Source organism: Agelaius tricolor, unplaced genomic scaffold (genome assembly GCF_023055355.1).
Source record: "Agelaius tricolor isolate 1412-34295 unplaced genomic scaffold, bAgeTri1.0.p SCAF_1, whole genome shotgun sequence".
NCBI lineage: Eukaryota > Metazoa > Chordata > Aves > Passeriformes > Icteridae > Agelaius > Agelaius tricolor.
Window position 1 is genome coordinate 84,062,286 of NW_027269261.1, and position 23,352 is coordinate 84,085,637.

The 23,352-nt window shown below is 34.9% G+C and overlaps 1 protein-coding gene across 1 annotated transcript in view; it reads left to right on the forward strand.

Moving 5' to 3' along the window:
- The window catches only part of PXDN (peroxidasin), an 82,626-nt gene extending 61,504 nt beyond the window's left edge, over nucleotides 1-21,122 (forward strand). Inside the window, exons 17-23 of the mRNA XM_071441613.1 lie at nucleotides 1,936-3,439; nucleotides 4,291-4,425; nucleotides 5,549-5,757; nucleotides 13,999-14,119; nucleotides 16,409-16,541; nucleotides 17,443-17,556; nucleotides 18,202-21,122. Of these exons, the coding sequence (XP_071297714.1) occupies nucleotides 1,936-3,439; nucleotides 4,291-4,425; nucleotides 5,549-5,757; nucleotides 13,999-14,119; nucleotides 16,409-16,541; nucleotides 17,443-17,556; nucleotides 18,202-18,324 (2,339 nt within the window). The 3' untranslated portion in view covers nucleotides 18,325-21,122. The remainder of the gene's footprint in view (nucleotides 1-1,935; nucleotides 3,440-4,290; nucleotides 4,426-5,548; nucleotides 5,758-13,998; nucleotides 14,120-16,408; nucleotides 16,542-17,442; nucleotides 17,557-18,201) is intronic.
- The last annotated feature ends 2,230 nt before the right edge of the window (nucleotides 21,123-23,352 follow it).

Here is a 23,352-nt window from a genome sequence, read left to right on the forward strand (position 1 = left end):
CATGTTAGCTTTGCCTAATGCAAGCACTACATCTCTGATATCTTTGCTTTGACTTGCAAGCCATGTGGAGTACTCACAGCCTGAGGCTGAGAAAACAGCTTCCCTGGCTGAGCACAGGTCCTGTCCTGGCTGAGAAACCTTGAGTTGAGCAACCCAGTCCCTTTCAAGGCAAAGACAAGGCTGGGCTTTAGGTAGTTTGTTTGCAATTGCCCTGCCTTGTGGAATTTGGCAGAGAGCCAGTTGTCCCTAGCACGTGTTTATGTGTTGAATTTAGATTAAGACCATTGTCTTTGCAGGCACACTGAGACTGAGCTCAGGACTAAAAGTAACATTTCCCAACTGTGTGCAATTAAACGATACCAACCCCTTGCAAAACTGCATTCAGTTCATATTTTTGAGCACTTGCCATCATGCTGGGAACTCCTGAAGCCTGTGGGAGCACAGTACCCCTCTACACTCACTCATTTCCTTCTTTCTTTTTGCCTTTATACTGTTTGTTTGGTTTTATTCCTGACTGCAAGCTTTGCAAATCAAGATCCTTGGTGGTGTATGATGGTTTCTAGTTAGCGAAATGTACATCTACGCTGCCAAATACTCCACCTCCTGGACTTTTTCCTGGATCCTGGAACCTTGTTCATCCACGCTCTATATCCATTAGTCACTCATGGTGTGCCTTTTGCTTTGGACTAGCGCCTCCTTTTTGAAGTTGTCCCCCCTTACTTCCCTTGGTATGATTTGTGATAGGGTCTTGAACAATGTGAATTCTTTTCAACTTAAATGAAAAATCAGGTCCAGGCCCACATTCAGTCTAGGGGTACAAAGTAAAGATTTTCTGAAGAATGCCTACTGGACTACAGTAGGTATGTCTTACTCAGCAGCAAAAATTTTACTCTACTGAGACATTTCTCTTGATCCACACAAATTGATAATGTAGATGTAGCCAGAATTTTCCCCCCTGAAATTAAATTCAAATGTTACTAAGTAAAAATCACTTTTACAATGATTCCTAATAGGCAGCAAGGACAAGGCACAGGCTAACTTTCGTACTATTTGCAGTCAGCCAACACTGTACTGGGAGGCCTTATGGTCTTCAGTCCTTCCACATGCCATCATACCACAACAGAGATCATGCAGTACGTAACCTTAGTTAGAGGTTCTAAAAACATAACTCCAATGAATCACAGTATATATTTTGTAGGTATTATTTTTCTATGAACTGAGAAAAAAATTCAGGAAAATGATAAGTATGTTTTAGTCCCAGAGGTGAATGGTGTGGATTGCAGAGGGAATCTGTGCCAAATGCTACACAAATACTACTTTTGTATAGAGACTCGTCCAGGATAATGTGAATATTAGTTACTCCACAACATTTGTCCTAGAGATCATTCCACATTTAGCTCTATTGCTGGTGGTATTTTACTTTTTCATTTTTTTTTTCTTAAAATCTGCAACTTTCACTGTAATAAAGCAAAACAAAATAGTATTGCTCAGTGAATAAGCAAGCCTCAAAAGCTAAAGTCTTGAAGTGCATTTAAGTGTTACTGACATTTTTAAAATGCTTTTAGTAACATGAGAAAAATGTTCTATTTGTCTCAATATGAGGCTTTTCTTTCTGAAAATATCTCTGCTTTCCTAAGTGACCAAATAAGTAGTGAACTCCTCTTGTGATCATTTTGTAAAAGTTGCACTTGAATTGGCATTTTAGAAAGTTTCCTCCTGACATAGTGGTTGTGAAGTTGTTCAAATGGCCTAATGCTCAAATATACATATATGATTATTGCTATCCTTATCTAAAAATAGGGATGTTTAATCTGGTGGGAAATGTAAAATAAAATAAAAAAAACAAAATAGCATTTCAAATACATTCATCATCTGTGGGGGGACCATGAGTCTATGAATTCTCTGATAGTTTTCTTTCTCTGTTTTCTCTTTCAGGTTATCACTATAATGACCTTGTATCCCCACAGTACTTGAATCTGATAGCCAATCTCTCAGGCTGCACAGCCCATCGACGAGTGAACAACTGCTCTGATATGTGCTTCCACCAGAAGTACAGGACACATGATGGAACGTGCAACAACCTTCAGCATCCCATGTGGGGCGCTTCTCTGACAGCTTTTGAACGTCTGTTAAAGTCAGTCTATGATAATGGATTTAATTTGCCTCGGGGAATTGAACCCAGACGACTCTCCAATGGCTATGCGCTCCCAATGCCTCGCTTGGTTTCAACTACTCTGATCGGCACGGAAACCATAACTCCTGACGACCAGTACACTCACATGCTCATGCAGTGGGGTCAGTTTCTTGACCATGACCTTGACCTCACTGTGGCTGCACTAAGTGAGGCCAGGTTTTCAGATGGTCAGCATTGCAGTTCTGTTTGTACAAATGATCCTCCATGCTTTTCAATCATGATACCACCAAACGATCCCAGAGTTAGAAATGGTGCGCGCTGCATGTTTTTCGTACGCTCCAGCCCAGTTTGTGGAAGCGGCATGACATCTCTCCTAATGAATTCTGTGTATCCACGAGAACAGATCAACCAGCTGACCTCGTACATTGATGCGTCCAATGTGTACGGCAGTTCGGACCATGAAGCACTAGAAATCAGAGACTTGGCAAGTCAAAGGGGTCTTCTGAGGCAGGGCATTGTACAGAGATCTGGCAAGCCCCTTCTTCCATTTGCCACTGGCCCACCAACAGAATGTATGAGAGATGAGAATGAGAGCCCAATACCCTGCTTTTTAGCTGGTGATCAGCGTTCTAACGAGCAGTTGGGTCTTACCAGCATCCACACATTGTGGTTTAGAGAGCACAACAGAATTGCCACAGAGCTACTGAAACTCAATCCTCACTGGGACGGTGACACAATATATCATGAAACACGCAAAATTGTTGGTGCAGAAATGCAGCACATAACATTTAGCCACTGGCTCCCTAAGATCTTTGGAGAGGTAGGCATGAAGATGCTTGGCGAATATAAGGGTTATGATCCCAGTGTTAATTCTGGCATAACTAATGAGTTTGCAACTGCCGCTTTTAGGTTTGGTCACACACTCATTAATCCTTTTCTGTATCGACTGGATGAAAACTTTGAACCTATTCCACAAGGCCATCTACCTCTTCACAAGGCATTCTTCTCTCCATTTCGGATTGTAAATGAAGGAGGCATTGATCCACTTCTAAGGGGATTTTTTGGTGTTGCTGGTAAGATGCGTGTCCCCTCACAATTACTCAATACAGAATTAACAGAAAGACTCTTCTCCATGGCACGTACTGTGGCTTTAGATCTGGCAGCTATGAATATTCAGAGAGGCAGAGATCATGGAATTCCTCCCTACCATGATTTTAGAGTTTACTGTAATCTTTCTTCAGCTCAGACTTTTGAAGATCTGAAAAATGAAATTAAGAATCCTGAAATCAGGGAGAAACTTAGCAGGTGAGCCTGAGGTGAAGAAAAAGTCAATTATCTAAATGTGCATGCAAAAGCCTTATCTGAATGTCTTATTTAGAAAAAGATACTTGCTAAGACTTAATGGGATTTTTATGAAGCTTCCATCCGTACCAGAAAATAGATGTTAACAATTTCCACATTCAGATAATTTCTCTACTTCTGCATCTCTATGAACAGTAGGAATATATACAGTATAGAGACAGTAATATATACTGCATGTGTTAATGAAATTATTAATTTGAAATGCCTAGTTTTGTAAATGCTGTTAAATATGGATGCTATTTCAGTGTCAGGTCATATTAAATGCCAACTTCATGCAAGTATTTAGATGTTCAATTCCATTAATTCTGTATAGTGAAACAAATGTCAGTATTGTCCACTGTACTATCATGTGGACATCCTTCACTACCAGTAATCAGTTCTTCTTTTAGAGATTCAGTGTTTGAAAGTCTACATCTACCTGCCACCCCTAGCTTATTTGCTCAAAATTAAAGACAGAGAATTTCTCTCAGCTTTAGTAATATAAAAAGAGTGTACAGAAAGAGTGCACAGAGGCACAGGAAAGATAAACTATAAAAAAGAAACATTTCTAAGAAATCAGAAGAAAGCTGCTAGGAGAAAAAAAATTGCAGGCTAGACATGAAGACCCACCTGGTGTATACAACCTGCATTGCAGGATTTCTTGTGTATACACTCACAGCTTGTTCACAAAAGATGTAGTGCTAGCAATACATTTTTTCCTGTGAGTTATTTGTATCTCTTAGCTTCACCATGTACTGATTATTTTGTAAATATAAAATATTTGTTATTCAGTATTTGTATTTTTCAATTTGTAGGTTGTATGGCTCCCCACTGAACATAGACCTATTTCCTGCTCTGATGGTGGAAGACTTAGTTCCAGGGAGTCGACTGGGGCCAACTTTGATGTGTCTGTTAAGCACACAGTTCAGGCGTATTCGGGATGGAGACAGGTACATTAAAATACCGTGGAAACCAAAATGAATTTTAACTTATGGATGCTTAATAACAGTTGCAATATCATGTTTCCAAAACAAACTGTATTTTATCTTCATTTATGATTTTAAAATATATGTGAAAAGATGAAGAATACATGTTTAAAACATGGCTAGAAGCCATGATTCCTTATTAATTCTGTTACTTTTTGTGGTGAATGTCATACTGACCCCCAAAAACACAACAGCCAGCACATGTTGAGTTTCCTTTTGCCAGTATTCAAGTCACTTGCCTTTTTGAAAAAGTGCATGATGCTTCTCTTATGGTTATTCAGTTATTTTATTGGCAAAGAAATTGTGGTTGTTACTTAAGCATCGGTTGGAACAGTATCACTCTCTATATATAACCCCTATGCATACTACAATGCAAGCAGTCTGAACAGTAAGCAGTTAGAATCAGTAACTTAAGAAATTTTCTTTTCCATTTAAAGCTTTCTTTTTATGGTAATGTATTATTTATATTTGCTATTGATAACAGGCTTTTAGCCCTTTATGTATGAAAAACTATTTGAAACCATAGTGTTTACTTCTTGAATATAATTAATTAACTGAGCATGTATGAGAAAGTCCCTGAATCAATATAGTCATGAAAATAGTTTAACAGAAAAAAAATCACTAGTGAATTAAATCATCTCACTTATCTTCATAGTAAACTAGAAATAGATTAACTGTTCTTCTAATCTCAGCAATTCCATCAAAAGGTTTTCATGACCGTAAGAAGGTTGCCTAAAAAAAGAAATTATGGTCATTTAAGTTTCTTACTTAAAAGAACCCTTAACTTCGTAGTCTGGTGCCATTTTAGATGTCCAGAAATACTCAAGACATCAAAATGAGAATAGAAGAGAAATCAAATAATTCCTTGAAGATTTCATCCCTTTCAGAGTGTCAGCATGACACCAGCTAGTGCTGAAGTTACACCAGGAACTAAGATTTTTGCATTTGGATCAGTCCCTTGATAGAATGTTGAGAACAGGATTTATGAGATAATAATTTTCATTCTGAACACAGTATTGAAATATCTTTGAAAAACTGCCACTTGTTTCTTTTCACTAGCAGACTTGTCTTTTCTGTGAGATTACAGGTTATGGTATGAAAACCCAGGTGTGTTCACGCCTGCTCAGCTCACTCAGATCAAGCAGACATCTCTTGCCAGAGTTTTGTGTGACAATGGTGACAACATAACCAGGGTACAACATGATGTCTTTAAGGTGGCTGAATTCCCACATGGATATAGTAGCTGTGAAGATATTCCTAAACTGGACCTCAGAATGTGGCAAGATTGCTGTGAAGGTCTGTATAGAGGTGGATTTGCGGGCAGTGAGGTGTATGCAGTTTGTTAAGTGTCTATTTTAAGAAGATATTTTACTATTTTGGGGATTTTGTTAAGATATTACAAATTCTAATCTGAAGCATAGGACCTGTTAAGTGGTAAATCATTCCATATCCTATATTAAATAAACACTTCATAAAAATGACTTTGATTTGAGCTTTGCAAGGTGTAGATAATTGTTTACTTGGTTTTTTCTTTTGCGGATAAATATTCTTTGCCATCTCCTTCAAAAGTTAGGAGCATGGGGTAATTTTTTTTCCCTGAAAAATAAGCTTTTTTTCTTCTAAAATAGGATTTGTTTAGCTGCATGGAGCACAGGACACTGCTTGGTGGCCTGTATGTTGGCTTCTGTCTCACAGATTTTCTGCGTGGCCTCTCTTCAGCCATCGTCACATCAGAATTCTCTGCAACTGTTACATAGTTAGAATCCATTCCCAAGAGAATCTTCTGGATCATGCACAATGATTTTCAGTAGCATCAACAACAAAATGCTTCAGAGGACAATGACCTCTCTTTCTTGAGATCTCCTTGACAATGTTTTTATCATTTTCTTTGGACAAAATTCAAATGGCATGCCCAGGCTGTAAAAGTATATTCAGGAATTTTGAGAACTCTTACTATTGAGAAATTGCTGTCAAACAAATTCCTAGTATGAAAAGCCTTGTTCTTATTTCAGGGGATAAGGGTAGTATTGGTTGATATTATTAGAATCTGATCATTTCCCTAATATATTTCAATACTAATACCTTGTAGATTTGGTGATGAAAGGTATCCAGATCTGTGTTCTTCATCTTTTCTACTGCTGATTCTCTTGAGTTTACTACTGCTGAGTAGGATATTCAATATTCTGTTGAAAGAAATGCATGTATAAAGAACTGGTGGATTTCATTTTTTAAAGAAGTCATAATCTTCCACTAGTGTCTTATCTGTTTGACTCTTTTGGTAAAATATAATTGTCCACAATGACAAAGTTTTTTTGTGATACAGCTCAGAATTTAATGCAGAAAGTAAAAGTTAAACTGATAGAGGATGTCTCTTCAGTCTGCTACAGATACAGTAAATACTGAGGAAGGATTTATAGTCATGTGACTGTACCATGAGAACTCAGATATTACTAATAATTAAAAAGGTAGATAGAGGTTTATTATTCAAATTTACTGCATAACTTAGCTTTTAAACTGATTAAACTCAGATATCACTAATAATTATCACTATTAATTAAACTCAGATATCACTAATAATTAAAAAGGTAGATAGAGATTTATTATTCAAATTTACTGCATAACTTAGCTTTTAAACTGATTACTGTATTGTCTTATCCAGTAAACAAGTCTTTAAAAAAAATCACTCTCTAAGAAAATTCTTCCTTGAAGACTGTTCAAAATGTCAGTTATCAGTGTGAAACTAACAGAAATAAATATTTTCAATTTCAATAAGATCTCTACAGTATTCCCCATATACAATATCATTCAGGCCTTACTCTAATTTTTACAGCTTTTTTTTTTTTTTTTGGTAAGTTACTTGGGTTTTTTTAAACAATGTTTAAAAAACAGGTTTGCCATTCCCAAATGAATGATAATAGTTTCTAAAAAGCTAGACATTATTGACACATTGTAATTTTAATACAAAGTCTTCCAGAATCTCTTCAAAATTTCCCTGGCATATGCCAGAAATATTGGGAGAAAGATCAATTATCACTCTTTAAATGCTTTACCATAAATAGAGCACATTCTTCAAATTCAGGATAAGTTCACTTTGCCATGGTTCATGAAGCTTGACAGACAGTTTCACAAATACATATTTTATATTGATTTGTAAAAAAGATAAAGCTGTTCTGAGAAATTATGTGTTGATTCTCTAAATGTTTTGTTATCACTGAGCCCTTTAGAACAGATGTTATCTTTGGAAAGTCTTTAGAGTATTCTTGTGTTCAACAACCCAGTTTGCACTTTCATTCAAGAAAGTTGCTACCAGAGAATACCACTGGATGCAGCACAGTTAGACAACTGTCAAGAAAAAGAAAGGGTAAATAAGTACAGTTTTTTGAAAAATTTCCTATTTGTATCCCCTTTTTCTGAACTCCTGAAGCCTTGCAGGGGTTAATGAAGAGAAAGTGAAGTATGCGTGGCTTGAACTGCTTTCTTGCATGGATGAATGATGGTGTCATTTTCTGTGGAATCCAGTTTAAGTAATGCTATAAAAAATTTCTTTCCTTCTGTAGCCACTGTTCCTGTGAGGTGGGGCATACACTCAGGAACATTTACTTTGAGTTGAATATATTAAAGGGATTTATTTACATTTATTATTGTTCATTATTTAAAACAAAAAAAAAATTAAACCCTTCTCCAGATTTAAAATGCTTCTATTGATTTTAAAATTAAAATTATCCTAAGTTTAAATCTCAAGTACAGAAATTGCTCATTGCCCTTTATGTATGTTTCATAAGTGACCCATGTGTTCAGCTGTTTCAGCCTGGTTAAAAACACATCTGGTTTTGTTGTCCTTCCTGTTTTGTTAAAAGTCAAAATACTTTTCCATATGAAGAATAGAAAAATTTCTTAGTTATAAAAATCTGCCTTGTAGATTTTTAAATAATGATAGCATTTCCTTCTTACAAAGCAAAGAACTACTCCTCTTTATAATAATAAAAAGAACAGATTACCTTTAGATTTCAGTTGGCAAATCATACAACAGAATTACTAGTTTATTATGGCAAAAAGTAGGAGTCACACTGAAGTGCACAAGTTTTCTTCTGTCTTCCTTCACTTTCTACCTTTCTTTGTCTTGTCAGAGATGATGAGTAATTGCTGGATTTGCTGCTGCTCTTCATTTGTGCAAAGAGCACTCAAGCTTCAAATATTTCAAACAAGAAACTTTTGGTGCTTTATTTCAGGCTCTCTAGTGCAAGAAGTGTATTTTGAATTTGTTTTCTTTTTTTAAAGTAATCAGTGTAGGCTTTCATGATTACTCAAATGTAAATCTTTAAAAGTTTCACACTTTTTGGTTTTGTTTTGTGGGGGTTTTTTTTGTAAGCCGAAGTAAAAAATTTCTTTAACCGTTTGTTTTATGTCAAAACCCTTGAGGTTTCACATGGACCCAGGAGGACAATGGACAATGACCCTGGAGGAAGTGATTCAGATAAGATACAAGTCATCCTTATAAGTGTAAACTGATTTGGAAAGATTTTTCTTAACTATTTCTCAGTTAGTGAACAGCCTATCTCCTCTGTCAGATATTGTTCTTTATCTTTGTTTGTTTGTTTAATTCAGGAATACAGCCTTATACAAATTATGATCAAACATTTAAATCCCACTGAATTTCATTAGAAGAGTTAAAATACATTCTTAATCTGAATGCTTTCAGTATATTAGACCTATATTTATGAACTCTTGTATTTTAAGACCAGAGAAACAATTATGCTGTCTATTGCTTCTCTACTGACAACATTAATCTCTTACTATGCACTTCTCACTATGTCCTTTAATCTTCAATGAGAATACTAAACAGCACTGGGCAAAGCACTGAATTCTGTGGAAATAACACTTTAAAATGTTAACAGAAATCTCTGTGTGAGAATGGAAGTTCTTTTTTGACAAAGGATGTTGTTCACCAAGAACTCTCAAAATACCAAAATGATGTGATTTATGTCTGAAAAGGTTTTGTCTTTACCCAGAACTTGTATGCTTTGGTCAGGTCATATACCTTTGCTTTCTACGTTCAAATTATCTTTTTACATTTAAATTTACATTTAAAGACAGTGTCTGTTAGCTTAGTACTATTCAGTCTATGCCAGGCTACTAAAATTAAGTTCCAGGGTCCATAATTATAAAGACGTCATCCTTTTTATCTTTGAGTGGAAGTATTTAATATAGCCCAGTGTTTTTGTATGATTACAAATTTTACTGAGAGAATCAGTATTTTTATTTGTATTTCATCCAAACCAAAAATATTCTATCTTTCTCAGGTATCTGTGATCCATTAAATACAATTCTACATTCATAAACATGAAAAAGGAGACTTAAGTTATGACATTGCTTTGTCTTTGCTACCAGGAGTTTCATGCCAGTAGTTGCCATCCCTTCCAAAGAGCAACAGGGAAGCAACAGGCTTCAATCATTGTGTTTAAATTCAAACCCCTGACTGAGTTGCCAGATCTGTCCAAGTTCCACTGCTGGCAATAAAGAGATGTTTCTGGAGGACAGTCAGGCTGCAATCTCGCCTTATGTCAGTGTTCATTGACTCTAAGATCAACATGGGTAGGAAAGCATCCTAATTGAATTGTCTCAGTGATTTCTACAAATCTAGGCAGCTGGAGGATTTCCTTCTTTTCTGTGGACTGTTGCTGCCTTTCTAAGACACTCTCGACTTCACAGTCTGGTGAGCAGGACAGTTCTTAGGGTCTTTATTTTAAAAATTTCCATGGATTTTAAGTCTTTCTGAAATTACTTTTTCTTACTGATTTGTATTCCAAAAGCTGCATATTTTTGATCTTCAAAATCCCCTAACTAGTCCTATTTAATTTTTCTACTGGAGAGGTTGGATTTCCTTTGGTTTGGTGGCAAGAGCCTAATGTTTCTCCTTTATCCACCTGAAGACCATCCAAGACCTATTTAGATCATGAAAGCATGATATGTTTTTAAATATCTTTAGTCTTATCATTAGTTATATATTATCAAACTGGACATTTGCTTTCCCAACAGCATCTGAACCTTCTAGTTCTGATAATGGACTGATCTTGAAGCTCAGTCTGTGAGCTTTGAGATAAACTACAGGAAACATCTTTATTCTTAAAATTCCCCAGTATATCAGCTGGCAGATGACAACTGATGCAGATGTTACTTCATCTTCTACCTTCTATACATTTTCCTTTTCAGATGTTTTACTAATCTTTTTACAAAATACATCTGTTCTGATCTGAGCAGATTAGTGTGGGATTTCAGACCACCACATTACATTTTTGGTGGTGTTCAATTTACCCTTTGTTAGAAAGTCTTATTCACCAGAATAAATGAAGATATACTGTCCAGTGTGAAGGGTTGTGGCCCATTATGGCAATAACAAAACCAACTCTTTTGAGTTAGGGATTCATTTTGTGTGAAAAGTCGCTTTCCTATGTTGTGCAATTTTTAAGTAGCTGCTTTGTGAAAACATCTACTTAAAAAAATCATTTTACATCAGATATTTTTAGTTTCTCCACCCTTTTACTGGTCCCACTGGCATGTCTGCAAGTTCTTAATACAAATGCTTACAGTAAAAGCAACCTAATTCACTACAATAAATCTTGGAGAATCAAACTAGTATCAAATAGATATATGTGCTTTGCTTCACATCTCCTCAGTCTTTCAAGTTGTTTTGTTTTAATCTACTCTTAGATTAATTCTCCATGGCCTAGATTTTGAGGAGTGATTCATAGAGAATTAAGATTGCACTATAATTCTCCATCAGGTTTTTTATTATCCAATTTTTGTAATAGTTGCATTTTTAAAACCTTGTGGGAAACAGGATTTTCTAAAGATGTGGACATGGCTTCCATATACAAATAGAAATGCCAATTTCTTTATGGAAAGGGTTGTTATACATTGGAACAGGCTGCCCAGGGAGGTGGTAGGAGGGTCATCATCCCTGGAAATGTTCAAGAAATGACTGGATATGGTATTTAGTGCCATGGTCTAGTTGACAAGGGGGTGTTTGGTCAAAGGTTGGATCTGAAGATATCAGGGGTCTTTTCCAACATAAATTATTCTGTGATTATGTGTGATTCTGTAAATGGATCAGCTTGACACTTGCATTGTAACAGTAGGTAACTTCTGGAAGAAAAAACTGTCCACAGAGAAAAAGAATTCTTAGGTCACTTTAAACATTCACTTTTTCTGCAGGAAATTAAATGGTATATAGCTAATTAAATGGGTATAACTAATCTGGGGACATATTAATTAAGCTGGGGGGGAGGGGAAAGAATTTCAGGCTTTTTTTTATTATTTACTGCTACTGCTAAGATATTCTTTATTAGTAATAAAAGTTTAAAAAAAAAAAAGGAGAGAGAAGAAATTTCTTCATTTAGGCTGTCTGAAAGCTGATGCATTTTGTCCTGCACCTCTCAGCAGTGACATTCCTCCCTGTTGCACCTGAAAGAGAAACCAACAACATGAGCTGGTAATTTGGCACATTGACATATTTGAGTTTTAAAAAAGTCAGAAAGTCAGATCTGTGTACTTAAAGCTGCCACTGAACATATGGTTCTCATATTTACCAGTCTAAGGTGATAAAACCTTCCCAAGATTTCAGACCTTTGTTTCTAAGAAACAACCTAAGAATGAAAAAAACAATGGGCCATTGTGTTATTGTACAAAAAAACCCCAAAAAATCTGTATTATGTAAGGACTATAGCAGTTACTAAACAAAGGAGGATAGCAGAAACTTTTCACATATTGCTTTCAAGAGAAACCAGAGACTTTGTGATACTCAGGGAAACTTTAAGCAGCACATTGCTTTGAGGAAAAAATTCCTCTGACCAGAATTAGTTCTTTCTTCAGGAACCTTTCAGTATGATACTTTTTCTCACCATACTAAATATAGAAGTGTCTAAGGGTGTTCAAAAATGCCTTCATGCCGAGCCTCTTACAGACACATGGGTCTGTTCCCATCTGAATGACTTTACTTTCTGAGTGGACAGCAAGGAGGTTATATGGGAAACAGCAGAACACACAAGAAGAATGAACAATATGTTGGCAGCAAATAGCATGTAGTTCTTTGGTGGGTGCTGTTGTTGCAGGAGGAAAGTAATGTATTTATTAAAGAATAGGACAAACAGCAAGGAAAGCACAGGGAAGGGGAATTGTGGATAACATGTGTTCAAGAATGATCTGTAGATATTGGTTTTGATCTGATTTTTTTTTTTTTTGTCAGTAATCCTCTTCTTTTTTTATGTCTTAAATGATATTAAGCCATTAAGACAAACATAATTTCCTAACAGAGAAATTATAATATTTTAATATACATAAAAGTTCAACACAATTAAAAGTAGTCCAAAGTACCTATTTTTTTGTAATAAGAGCAACCTTCCATTTGTTTCTCTAGTTGCTCATTTCAGCAGTGTTTATAGACTTGAAACTTTTGCAGTAATTTGTGTTAATACTTCACATATTCAATCTAAATTCCAGAAAAATACTTTATAAATATTACTGAGATTCAGATTTAATTTGTTTTGGTGCAAATTAAGAGAAACATTATGGAAAATTACTCCTTCCCATGTTCAGTTGCTTTCATGGCTAATTCTGCTAGTACTAGACTTAGCTGAGAAATGCCTATGGCATCCTTTATTTAGACTTTCCTTTTGGTTTTAGCAGACTCTGCTTCTAGCAGTTGAGCATGTAGTTTGTTTCTGCCTCAGCTTGGCCCATTATAACTTTTAGCTTTAAAGCTTCTGTGAACAGAAATGAGAAAACTTCTATTTTCTCATTGTCTCCTCTATCAAGCGCTGTTGCAGTTTTATTTTGTTTTCCTTTTCTGTCTTAAATGGGACTCTTTCCAAATACTCACTGTGGTTGAAAGGCTAAATAAAGTGAACTGGAAGAAAGACATTCTTTATCCTGCCAAGATCTCCTTTTCAGATCTTAGAAGATTTCTGTCATAGCTCATTTTCAGGCTTGAGATTTTTGCTCTGTGGTGAAAGGAGTTTTAGGGTCTGGTGATACATTCAGATTCCCCAGATTTGGAAATAAGACTCATCAACCTATAAAGCATGTCTGCAAATTTGGAATTAAATTCAAAATTCTCTTTCAGATGTCTGAATGGCTGCGATAGATGTCTGAGATAGATGAGGTACCCACAAAGCGTTTTTTCTGTCTTTGTTTTTCTTCCTGTGTAGCTGCCCTGTTTGCCCAGAAAATAATTAAAAGCCAAGAGAGTGAAAATTTCAGAAGTGAAAAGAATAAAGTAGCACTATATGGGTTTTTTTAAATTGTATTTATTCCTTTGTTTCACACTAAAAAGCTGGTCTGTGGGTAATCACATTGTCTGCATCTAACTAGCTTAAATATTCTATCACTGAGATTTATTCATCTGCCATCAACCAGTTCCAGAGGGATCAGACTGAATGTATGACTTGCCTTTACCAATTCAGAAAACAGTGCCAAACCATATTAATATTGTAACTGCTGAAATATGCTGTAGTTTATTTGTAATTTCTTATCTGTTTTCAGACTGTAGAACCAGAGGACAGTTTAATGCATTTTCGTATCACTTTCGGGGAAGACGTTCTCTTGACTACAGCTTTCAGGAGGACAAGCCCCTGAAGAAAATGAAAATGTCCAAATCAGTGAGGTGAGACTTTTTTTTCAAAAGAATTATAAAAAAACCTTTGTTTTCAAAATGGAATGAAACTGAATGATTTCTTTGGGAGCATATGCCACTTTTTTCCAGTTCCTGCTTTCTCAAGTTTATGATTGATGTGTTTTATTCTGACACTTCTGCATATCTACTAACAATTAACCACTTGTTTTTCAAGCTCAAATTTGTGTAATACTCTTTGTGAGTAGTATAAGTATAGTACTTTTGTTCTTCCTGCAGTTTTCATGAAAAAAAAAATCACTAATGAAGTGTAATTTGGGGATTTGAAATGCCACATTCCTACAGTGCCTGCAGTAACTTAATTAATCTAAATTATTTTGTTTCCTACTTGGACCTTCTAGATTGTCCTGTAGAAATAGGAGGATACGAAGTGTTGATTTCAGTTGCATAAAAATTTGTGATAATGATAAGGATTGCTTCTAGTGCTAAAATACTTCAAGCAGCAATGGAGAACAGCAGTGCTAATAATATTGTTTATAACTCCTGAATCCTCAAAATATAGCAAGGAAGTAAATCACAGTTTCAGTCACAAATTATCAGCTGTACAGGTCCCTGCCCTTTCATGGGAATGAAAACTTAGCTATGAATTAGTGACTTGAAATGAGTTCTGCTCAGACCATTTCTTGTGAGGATCCTTCATGATGAACAAATTTGAGACACCTGAATTACAGCTCTTTCTATTCAGCATGCATTCTTTTAACAAATAAAACTTTCTATTTGAGTGATGATGATGATGATGATGATGATGATCTAGCAGAGTCTACCAACTCTGGCAAGGAAAGCATCTAGACAGATACATAGAGAGGTAAATGAATTTCAGCAATTTCAAATACTCTGGAGGTGTTATGGTACTTGAAGGAATACCATGATTATGTTCCACTCAATTGAGAGGAATCTGTCCCGAAATAAAAGATCCTTTAGGTGTTTAGGATTTTAGACAAGAGAAGACAGCAGCTATGGATAAGCTGGTCTATAGATAATATGAAAAGGTAGGTTCCTTTGAAGTAATCCTTGAAGAATGTTTTGTCCATCTTTGCAAATGAACTGCTAGAAAAATTTACAAAACAGCAATTCAGTTTTTAAGGGTGCATAGTCCCATAATTCTAAAGTTGTAATAGGAGTTAAATTAAGTCAAAATGAAAGCAAGAAAAAAATAAACCTTACATCTAAGTACCAGCTCGTTTGACTGTGTTTCAGTCCAATTAGTAATTAGGACTACAAAATAGTAGATTTACAATACTTCATTTGTAGCATAAATAAAGCTAAAGTAACCTCAGTCACTGAACATTCCCATGAATTCTCATGCTCAGTGTTGTATTTAAATTGCATTTGTGGTGAGAAAGGTTTTTTCCTCCTTTTTTTTAGCTTCTCATTTTCAATAACTTGGACAGGTGGGGAAGATTAAATATTTTGTTATACAATAGCAGCTGGTTTACTTGAACTTTGGCATGTTATGTTGTTTAGAGTTCTTTTTCTCTAATTTAGATTAAAAACTATGGGAAACTAAGTAGCTTGAACCCCTGCCAGGAAGTGCTGCTTTAATTTATGCAGAAAGATTATAAATCCTGAGCCCTGATATATGAGAATTTCTTTGCCAGTTCATTCTTTGGGTATCCCTTAGCACTGGAGATTACATGCTAACCAAATAGTTATGCCTGTAATTGTTAATGGATTCAAGAATCTTTAAAAAAGTAAATGGATTCAAAACACCACAGACAAGACTTTAGATTTTGTGTACTATAAGCAGTATTGATGTCAAATATTAGTCAAAAATATGTTCATACCTAGAATTACTTCTCATTTATTTATGAAACCAAACATTCTCCTTTTTAAATTCATATTTCTTAAAATACATGTTTTGCTACAAGCCTGTAGAGGAAGAATCTATGGTTCAGAATGTGAAATGTGAATTTCATATTGGAGGGAACACTTTTTAAGACTCCTTTACCTTAGCCTGCTTTCCTTGGAGATCAGGGGTGAATTTAAGGTGATGCAGTATAGTGTCACTGGTGACAACTTTTTGTGTACCTTTGCATGAAATACATAATTTTTCTAAGTATAAGAAAATCCCTGTTGGTAGTGATGTTGACTGTAATCTGGAGCTCACCTGTCCTGAGTCTGTCTTCAGCACCAACTGTTGCAGTTCATATTCCTACATTTGTTGGTTGCTCTTCTTCTACATTTTTGTTAAGTGTCCTAAAATATCTAGCCAAATAAAAAGGATTTAGATGAATATCCTGACTTTGCATTTATTTGTTGCAGTTCTGTGAAACAGAGTAAATATTTTCGTAATGCAACATCCACATCTGATGAAAATAGAAATGTACCCGCAGTGAATGACTTCAAAGAATTTGTTTTGGAAATGCAAAAAACTATTTCAAGCCTCAGAAATCAGGTAAGATGCTATAATGAACTTATTGTAGTCTATCATGTCTGATTGTAGATTTAATTAATAATGTTTTCCTAACATCTGTCTTACGTTCTTTAATATTTAGACATCCCCTGCAGAAAATACCCACCACGTAGTATCTCAAACAAAAACCAACACAGAAGATGGTGTGGTATTCTTTATTTCTGTGTTCTTTTGAAATCATACTGAAATATTCTACAGCTGGACCCTCTTGACTTTTGAACCTGAAGCCTTATGTAACCACTGTATACTAAAAACAGAATTAGTCTTCTAAAAATTTATTGTTAGTGTTAATAAAACCGTTTTTACCATTTGAAATGTGTACAATTTTTGTAAAGCAATGATTAAAATGCAGACTTCAGAAGAAGTAATGTGCCAGACTACAGCTATAAACAGACTTAAGCTCTAGATCACTTAGGGAAGACTTCACAATGTTTCCGGGTAAACTCTATTCAGCCATGGTGGAAGCCCATTTTTAAAATGTACACCAAACAGAAGTTATTTAAAAATTCAAGTAAACATTTTTAATTAAGGTGCTTTTTTAAAAGAAATCTAAAATTCACTTCCTTTCCAAAACATTTTTGACAGTTTAAATTTTTCTTTTTGTAGATGAAACATGAAGTTTTTTCTCTTTGTATGCTCTAGCTGAGTATTTCAATGGTAGGAAAGATATATTTTCTGTTAGCTTTCTTTTGAAAGATTATCTTCATATGTTTTACCTGTTTCTAGTCTTTTAGTATTATAAAAACTAAGTAGTGAGAAGAAAAAGCCAGAAAAGTATAAAAAGATTATATAGCATGTATCATAAGAGACAAACCAGAACACTTTACACAAATGAAAACTTTTTTTTTATTATTCAGTTGCTAACTTTTTTTAACGTTTTCAGATAAAAAAACTTGAATCACGCCTCAGTAATTCTGATTGCACTGATGAAGAGGGTAAATCATATTCCAGCAATGAAACCTGGAAAAGGGACCCTTGTACTGTGTGTGAATGCAAAGTAAGTATGTGGAAATTATTTTAGTGATAGAAATGATAATTTTGCTTCTAAAACAGCAGTTCCAGTTTTGTACCTGATAATTTCTGGGTAATACTTGCAAATTTTTTTTTATGGTTCTCAGGGTTTTTTTTGCAGAAAATTATATTATTCAGACATCCCTGCCCCGGACATTATTTTTCAATCCAGCTGTTATCTATTATCTTTCTATTTTCATGGATGTATAGTTATATGGGTAAATTTAATTACAAAGTGAAACACTTTGGAAAAAATCCAACCAAATGCATAAAAATCAATAAAAGCTCATCTAACTTATTGCTAGATTGTAATTTTCTTCTATCAGAGAGAAATTTTTAAAAAGGTAGTAGAAAAATATGTTAGTGCTCAGTACCCCAGTCACACCTGAATGTTGGACAGAAGCATATAGGCTGCTTTATCAAAAAATGAGCTAATCCAGAGAGTGCCTTAACCTTCTCAATGTAAGTTTATACTGAAACAGCTGAAACAGACTCTGTGGAGTTACCATATTAGTCAGGTTCTTACGGAGAAAGAATGAGAATATTTTCTGCAATAACATGAAAAATGTATTTCTTGTTTGGAACACGTAGCTAAGTTTGTTTTTGTTCTGTCATTTTTCCCCTGGCACAGGGTGGTCAGATTACCTGTTTTGTAGAATCGTGCCCGCCCACTGACTGCGAAGCACCTGTGAAGGGTAAAGGAGATTGCTGTCCAGTCTGCTTACAACAAACTACTAATAAAAAGAAGCCATAACTCTGCTTTTTAAGAATTTAGGGTGCATACTCCTCAAATCATATCAGTGCCTGCTGATGGCAAAAACAGGTAACTGCAGTCCTAACAACAGCAAGAAATAGAGATTTACAATATTCTAATGGTGCTGTAACAGTATAACATAATGTATCATTTTATTTTCTGCCCATGAAGGTGAATCACAATGCAAAAATTAACAAAAGGGAAAATAGCAAACAGGTCAAAGTTAATTGTGTGTTATACTTCTCAGGTTAGACAAACTCGAACTGGTGCTACTTTAAAAGAACACTGTCAGGTAGTTTTAGGTACCCAAAATGACTGTGTTTAGGATTTACTCTAAAATGAACACTTTGTTTCCTATCTTTACTTAGCAACATTAAGTAAATGTCCCTTTCTAGTACCAGTCTGTCTTGATACTTAACTTTTTTGCTGTTATTTAGTAAAATGCCAGGAAAAGGAAAACACGAGGTCACTGTGCCTGAGCAATGCCATATCCAGGCCAGTTTCTGCAAACATCAATGCATGGAAATTCTGTTAAATTACACTATCACTGCTGGGCCTGGACCAGCAAGGAAATAAAGAAAGCCACTTGACACCTTTCAACATCCTTTCCTTAATTTAAGGAGCAAAATTAACCAAATTTTGAAAGCAATAAAAGCTAGAATTAGTAAGGAAATATAAATAACTGTAATTGGAAGAAAGCAAAAGCAACTGAATGTGTATAATAGATATAATTGACAGTGTTCCTCATTCTAGGAAAACATGCATGACAGAGTAGCATTTGATCTTAAAAATTAGCAGAATCCTTTTGTCAAAACATTTATAACTGCTTGATGAAATTTTTTGTTTGTTTGTTTCATTTATTTTAAATTTTGTTACATAACCATCCAGGTCAGTTTGAAAGCATGCTTCTCTTTATCTCAGATCAGCTCATGTAATTGTATGGCCCTGTTTTGAAAATGTGAAAAGATGTCACATGCCATTTTGTATACAAAGATTCCTACTGATTCATTGTGCACGTTGCCAATAGACATATGTTCCTGATTATATTGTGGCACTGTTGAAAAAAGGAAAAATCAAAATCAAGCAACATGATTAATTGTGGATTGACTACTTTTTCTGACAAGGTGTTTGATTTTTTTCCCAGTTTCATCTAATGAATACATATATTTACCTCAATATTTTTATCATTTGTGTTAAAAATGGTCCATCAATGGCCTTCATCTCCCATTTCAATGTTTAACATTATAGAGTATATGTCTACAATAGCATTTCAAAGTTGTGTACTTTATAGGATGCAAACTGTATGTTTTTGACCAGGAATTAGATTGAGTGAAGGACAACTATCATACCTCATTTTACAGTTTTTATTCTGTTTATTCAGAATTTATTCTTTCCCTGAATACTTAATTTGTTAGATATTATTGCCCTGTCCTTTAGTCCAAAGCCAGGACTCACAAGAACCAGAACTGGTTACATGGTTCACTGACTTCTGAGTTTAAGTGTTGAAATTCAAGGGACAGTGATTGGGGTATGAAAGAAATCTGCACAAAATTAAACCTTCATATGTTAAATATTTCAGATTATGCAAACAGATTGAGTACTTAATTATTGCATGGTAGAACAAATACCTGTTTAATAACTAACCTAGCACAGCAACATGAAATCCACTATCATATTTTGGCACATAATTTCTCTGATTACTAACATTAATAATTTCTAATTTGATAAACTATTACCATGACACACATTCAAACTTCGGTGTAACTTTAAAGCTTACTACAGAAACTTTGTTTCATACTATGGTAGAATCAATATGTACATGTGAGTGCTGTGTTAAAGGTGTGTGGTACACATGGAATTGCAATTTATATTTTTAAGAATATTTTAATTGATTTTATATACAATGTTTTGATTTATGTAATGTTCTTTGTTAATACTTCTAGAAATTGTGTGGCGAGCATGTTTGAGTATCACATGGTTCCTAAAGATTGTCATTCCTGTATTCCTTTGATACTCTGTGTTTTGTTGACTTTTCTTGAGAGTCCAAACCACATGTCTCGTCCTGTAACTCCAACTCAGATGGAGCTCCCATTGACCTATAGCAGAAATTCCTCAAAGAGGAAGGGTTGCACAGCTAAACCAAATGTAATTTAACTGTCAAAACAGTTAAATAAGGCAGTAATACATCCAGCTGGTTACTACTTGCATTCTTTCTTTTCAATTTTATATTAAGTAAATTTTCTCAAGATTTCTGCTTATAGGAGAAGAGAGTTTCCATTTTATACATTATAAAATAGTACCTTATAGCTGATTGTTCCTTTTCTCCAGCCTCCAGAGTGGGAGGTTTTCTTCGTTGTTCGCTGTTTATTCATTTGGTATATAAAATTGGCTTAGGAGTCTGGATATGCTTAAACAAATGTAACAAGTCTAATACTGAGTTATTTTCCACCATCCATCTGTTTATAAACCAGGAAAAAAAGGTCTTTATCCACAGTGTAAAATGTAATCAGTCATGGATTGTACTAGTTCAGTTTTATTGCAGTGTCTTTAGAATCAGCCTTGACTTTAACATTTCTGAAACAGTGGCCAATGGCTAGCTGACCATTTGCTCAGTATCCACTGTGAGAATATTGCTGTAATATGATGCAAATTTTACATATTTATTTTCTTTTTTTAATGTTACCTAAAACAAAGTTGTCGTTGTTGTTATTTTAATCAGTAAATTTACCAAAGAACTGTTTGCACTGTATAATGAATGCTTTACAGTTAAAATAAAATGGGCCACATTTCCAAGTAAATTTCAAGGTTTCTTCTTGTACATGTATTCTTTAGATTATTTGCTGAAGTTCCAGTGTTAGCCTTTGATAAGATTCGTATTACTTATCTTAAGCAGGATTGTCATAATCCAGAGTGTTTCTGAGAAGTAAGCAATGGGCTAATGAGTCATGTAGATCAGTAGTTTATGTAATATTACAACACAGAGAATTAAAATGTCTCTTCACTGTTTTCTTCTAGATGATTGGAAAAAGATACCACAGGCTTAGGAAGAATATTTAAAAATACACTCATTTCTTAGCAAAATGCATTTTTTAGACCTTAGTGCTGAACTTTTTTTTTTTATGGGAATGCCATAACAGTTAAACACAAACACATGCAAATTTAAGCCTGTTCTTACCGTTCCTCATGTCTCCAAATAGGTCCAGTCATGGCTTGCCTTCCCAAGCACTTGATTCTGCATTCATTCTTTTTTCACATAATTTCACCAATGGATATTCAGGGTCATGCAATCTCAGCTCAAAATGAATCTTCTGTGCAAGAGACCTTCTTTACCTCATTTATTCTTTCTATCTCGGGACATGGATTACTGCTGGACACATGATGAGTTACTCTTATCCTCTGGTGAAGTGTTAGGATCTCTAGGACACTAGGTCAGTTCCTTTGTCAGATTTACTTGAAATTCTTTTGAAGAATTTTTTGATACAGTATCACTGAAATTAATATAATTGTAAGTTACCTTACTTTGATATGAGAGGAGTTAAAGAAGGATTCCAAGAGACAAGGTTAAGAATGGTGTTCAGTTGCAGTTAATTGCACTTCACTATAGTTTATATAGTTTCTCATAAAGGCAAGTCTAGAAAAGCAAAACTGCAATAGGTCATTTGTGTGTTTTCCAGCAGGCTGCTGAAATATACTGCTGCTCACCCACACTCAGTGTTAATTGCCTAGAAGTTTGCTAACAAACTACAAAGTGTAGACATTTAGAATAAAACCCTTGCACTGATACTGGTATATTTTGAGGAAGACTCGGTTACATTTGAAATAAATAATTTTTTTTTATTATTTCTTTTAGTTGATTACAGCAAAGAATCATTTGGTTGCAGTATGATTAAAGTTGTCTTCATAGGGAATGACCTCCCATAGTCATTAACTTTGTTTTGTAAAATAATATTTGGCTGCCATAGCCTACATGATTATATGATCTAAAGTATTTCTCCTCATATTTTCTTTCAAATCCTCAACTAGCTTCATGCTTTTTGCCTGTAGTATGTACCAAATCAGTAATCTTTGTAGAGAGATCATTAGACATGTCGGACTGTTCCATGGTTTTAATTTGAAAACTAGATTAAGGCATCAAAAGCTGGTATATTTGACTAATTTTCTCAAAACATCTGTGTTATTCTGTTGTTGTATTGTTAAAATAGTTTAAGTTATGCACACACAGTATAATAAAATTATAAAATTACAGGAGAAGAAAAGACTGTATAATGTCCTCTAATGGTCTCTCATCTACAACATGGGGTTCAGTGAAATATATTTCAGAATTCACTGGACTAATTTTTGGTTTGTATAAGAAAAAATATATGATTAAGCTGTCCATCTAATATATGATTAAACTATGTCAACAAAAAATACTAATATGAGCACATGCACATATCTCATTCATGCTGGAAGTTTGTCAGGCTCCCAGCAGAATGAAGCATTTTATCCTTAAAACTAATGTGAACCAATAAATTGCTAAATGTTTAATAAATTGTTCAATACTAATACAGTCCTGACCTGCTTTGGATTATGATGTCAGGAGATTGTTCTGAGTCATGAAAAAGCAGCGTTGTCGCTTAACAACATATTTTAAAGCCGACATACTAAGAGTAAGAGACTCTTGTTTTGCTACTGTTCTGGATGCCTAGTTCACAGAACCACAGAATCAGCTGAGTTGGAAGGCACCCACAAGGATCACTGAGTCCAGCTCCTGGCCCTGCATTTCCAAGATTCCCACCATGTGCCCAAGAGCACTGTTCAAATGCTTCTTGAGCTCTGGTGCAGTGACCATTTCCCTGGGGAGTCTGTTCCAGTGCCCAAACACCCTGTGAGTGAAGAACCTTTTCCTGATACCCAACCTAAACCTTGCTGAGACAGTTTCATGCCATTTCTTTGAGTCCTGTCTTTCATGACATGGTTTGTTACTTTCCTTTTTTTCTCACTTAGCCTGCTATGACATGGTAAGGAAACCTCTGCACCTCCAGTATA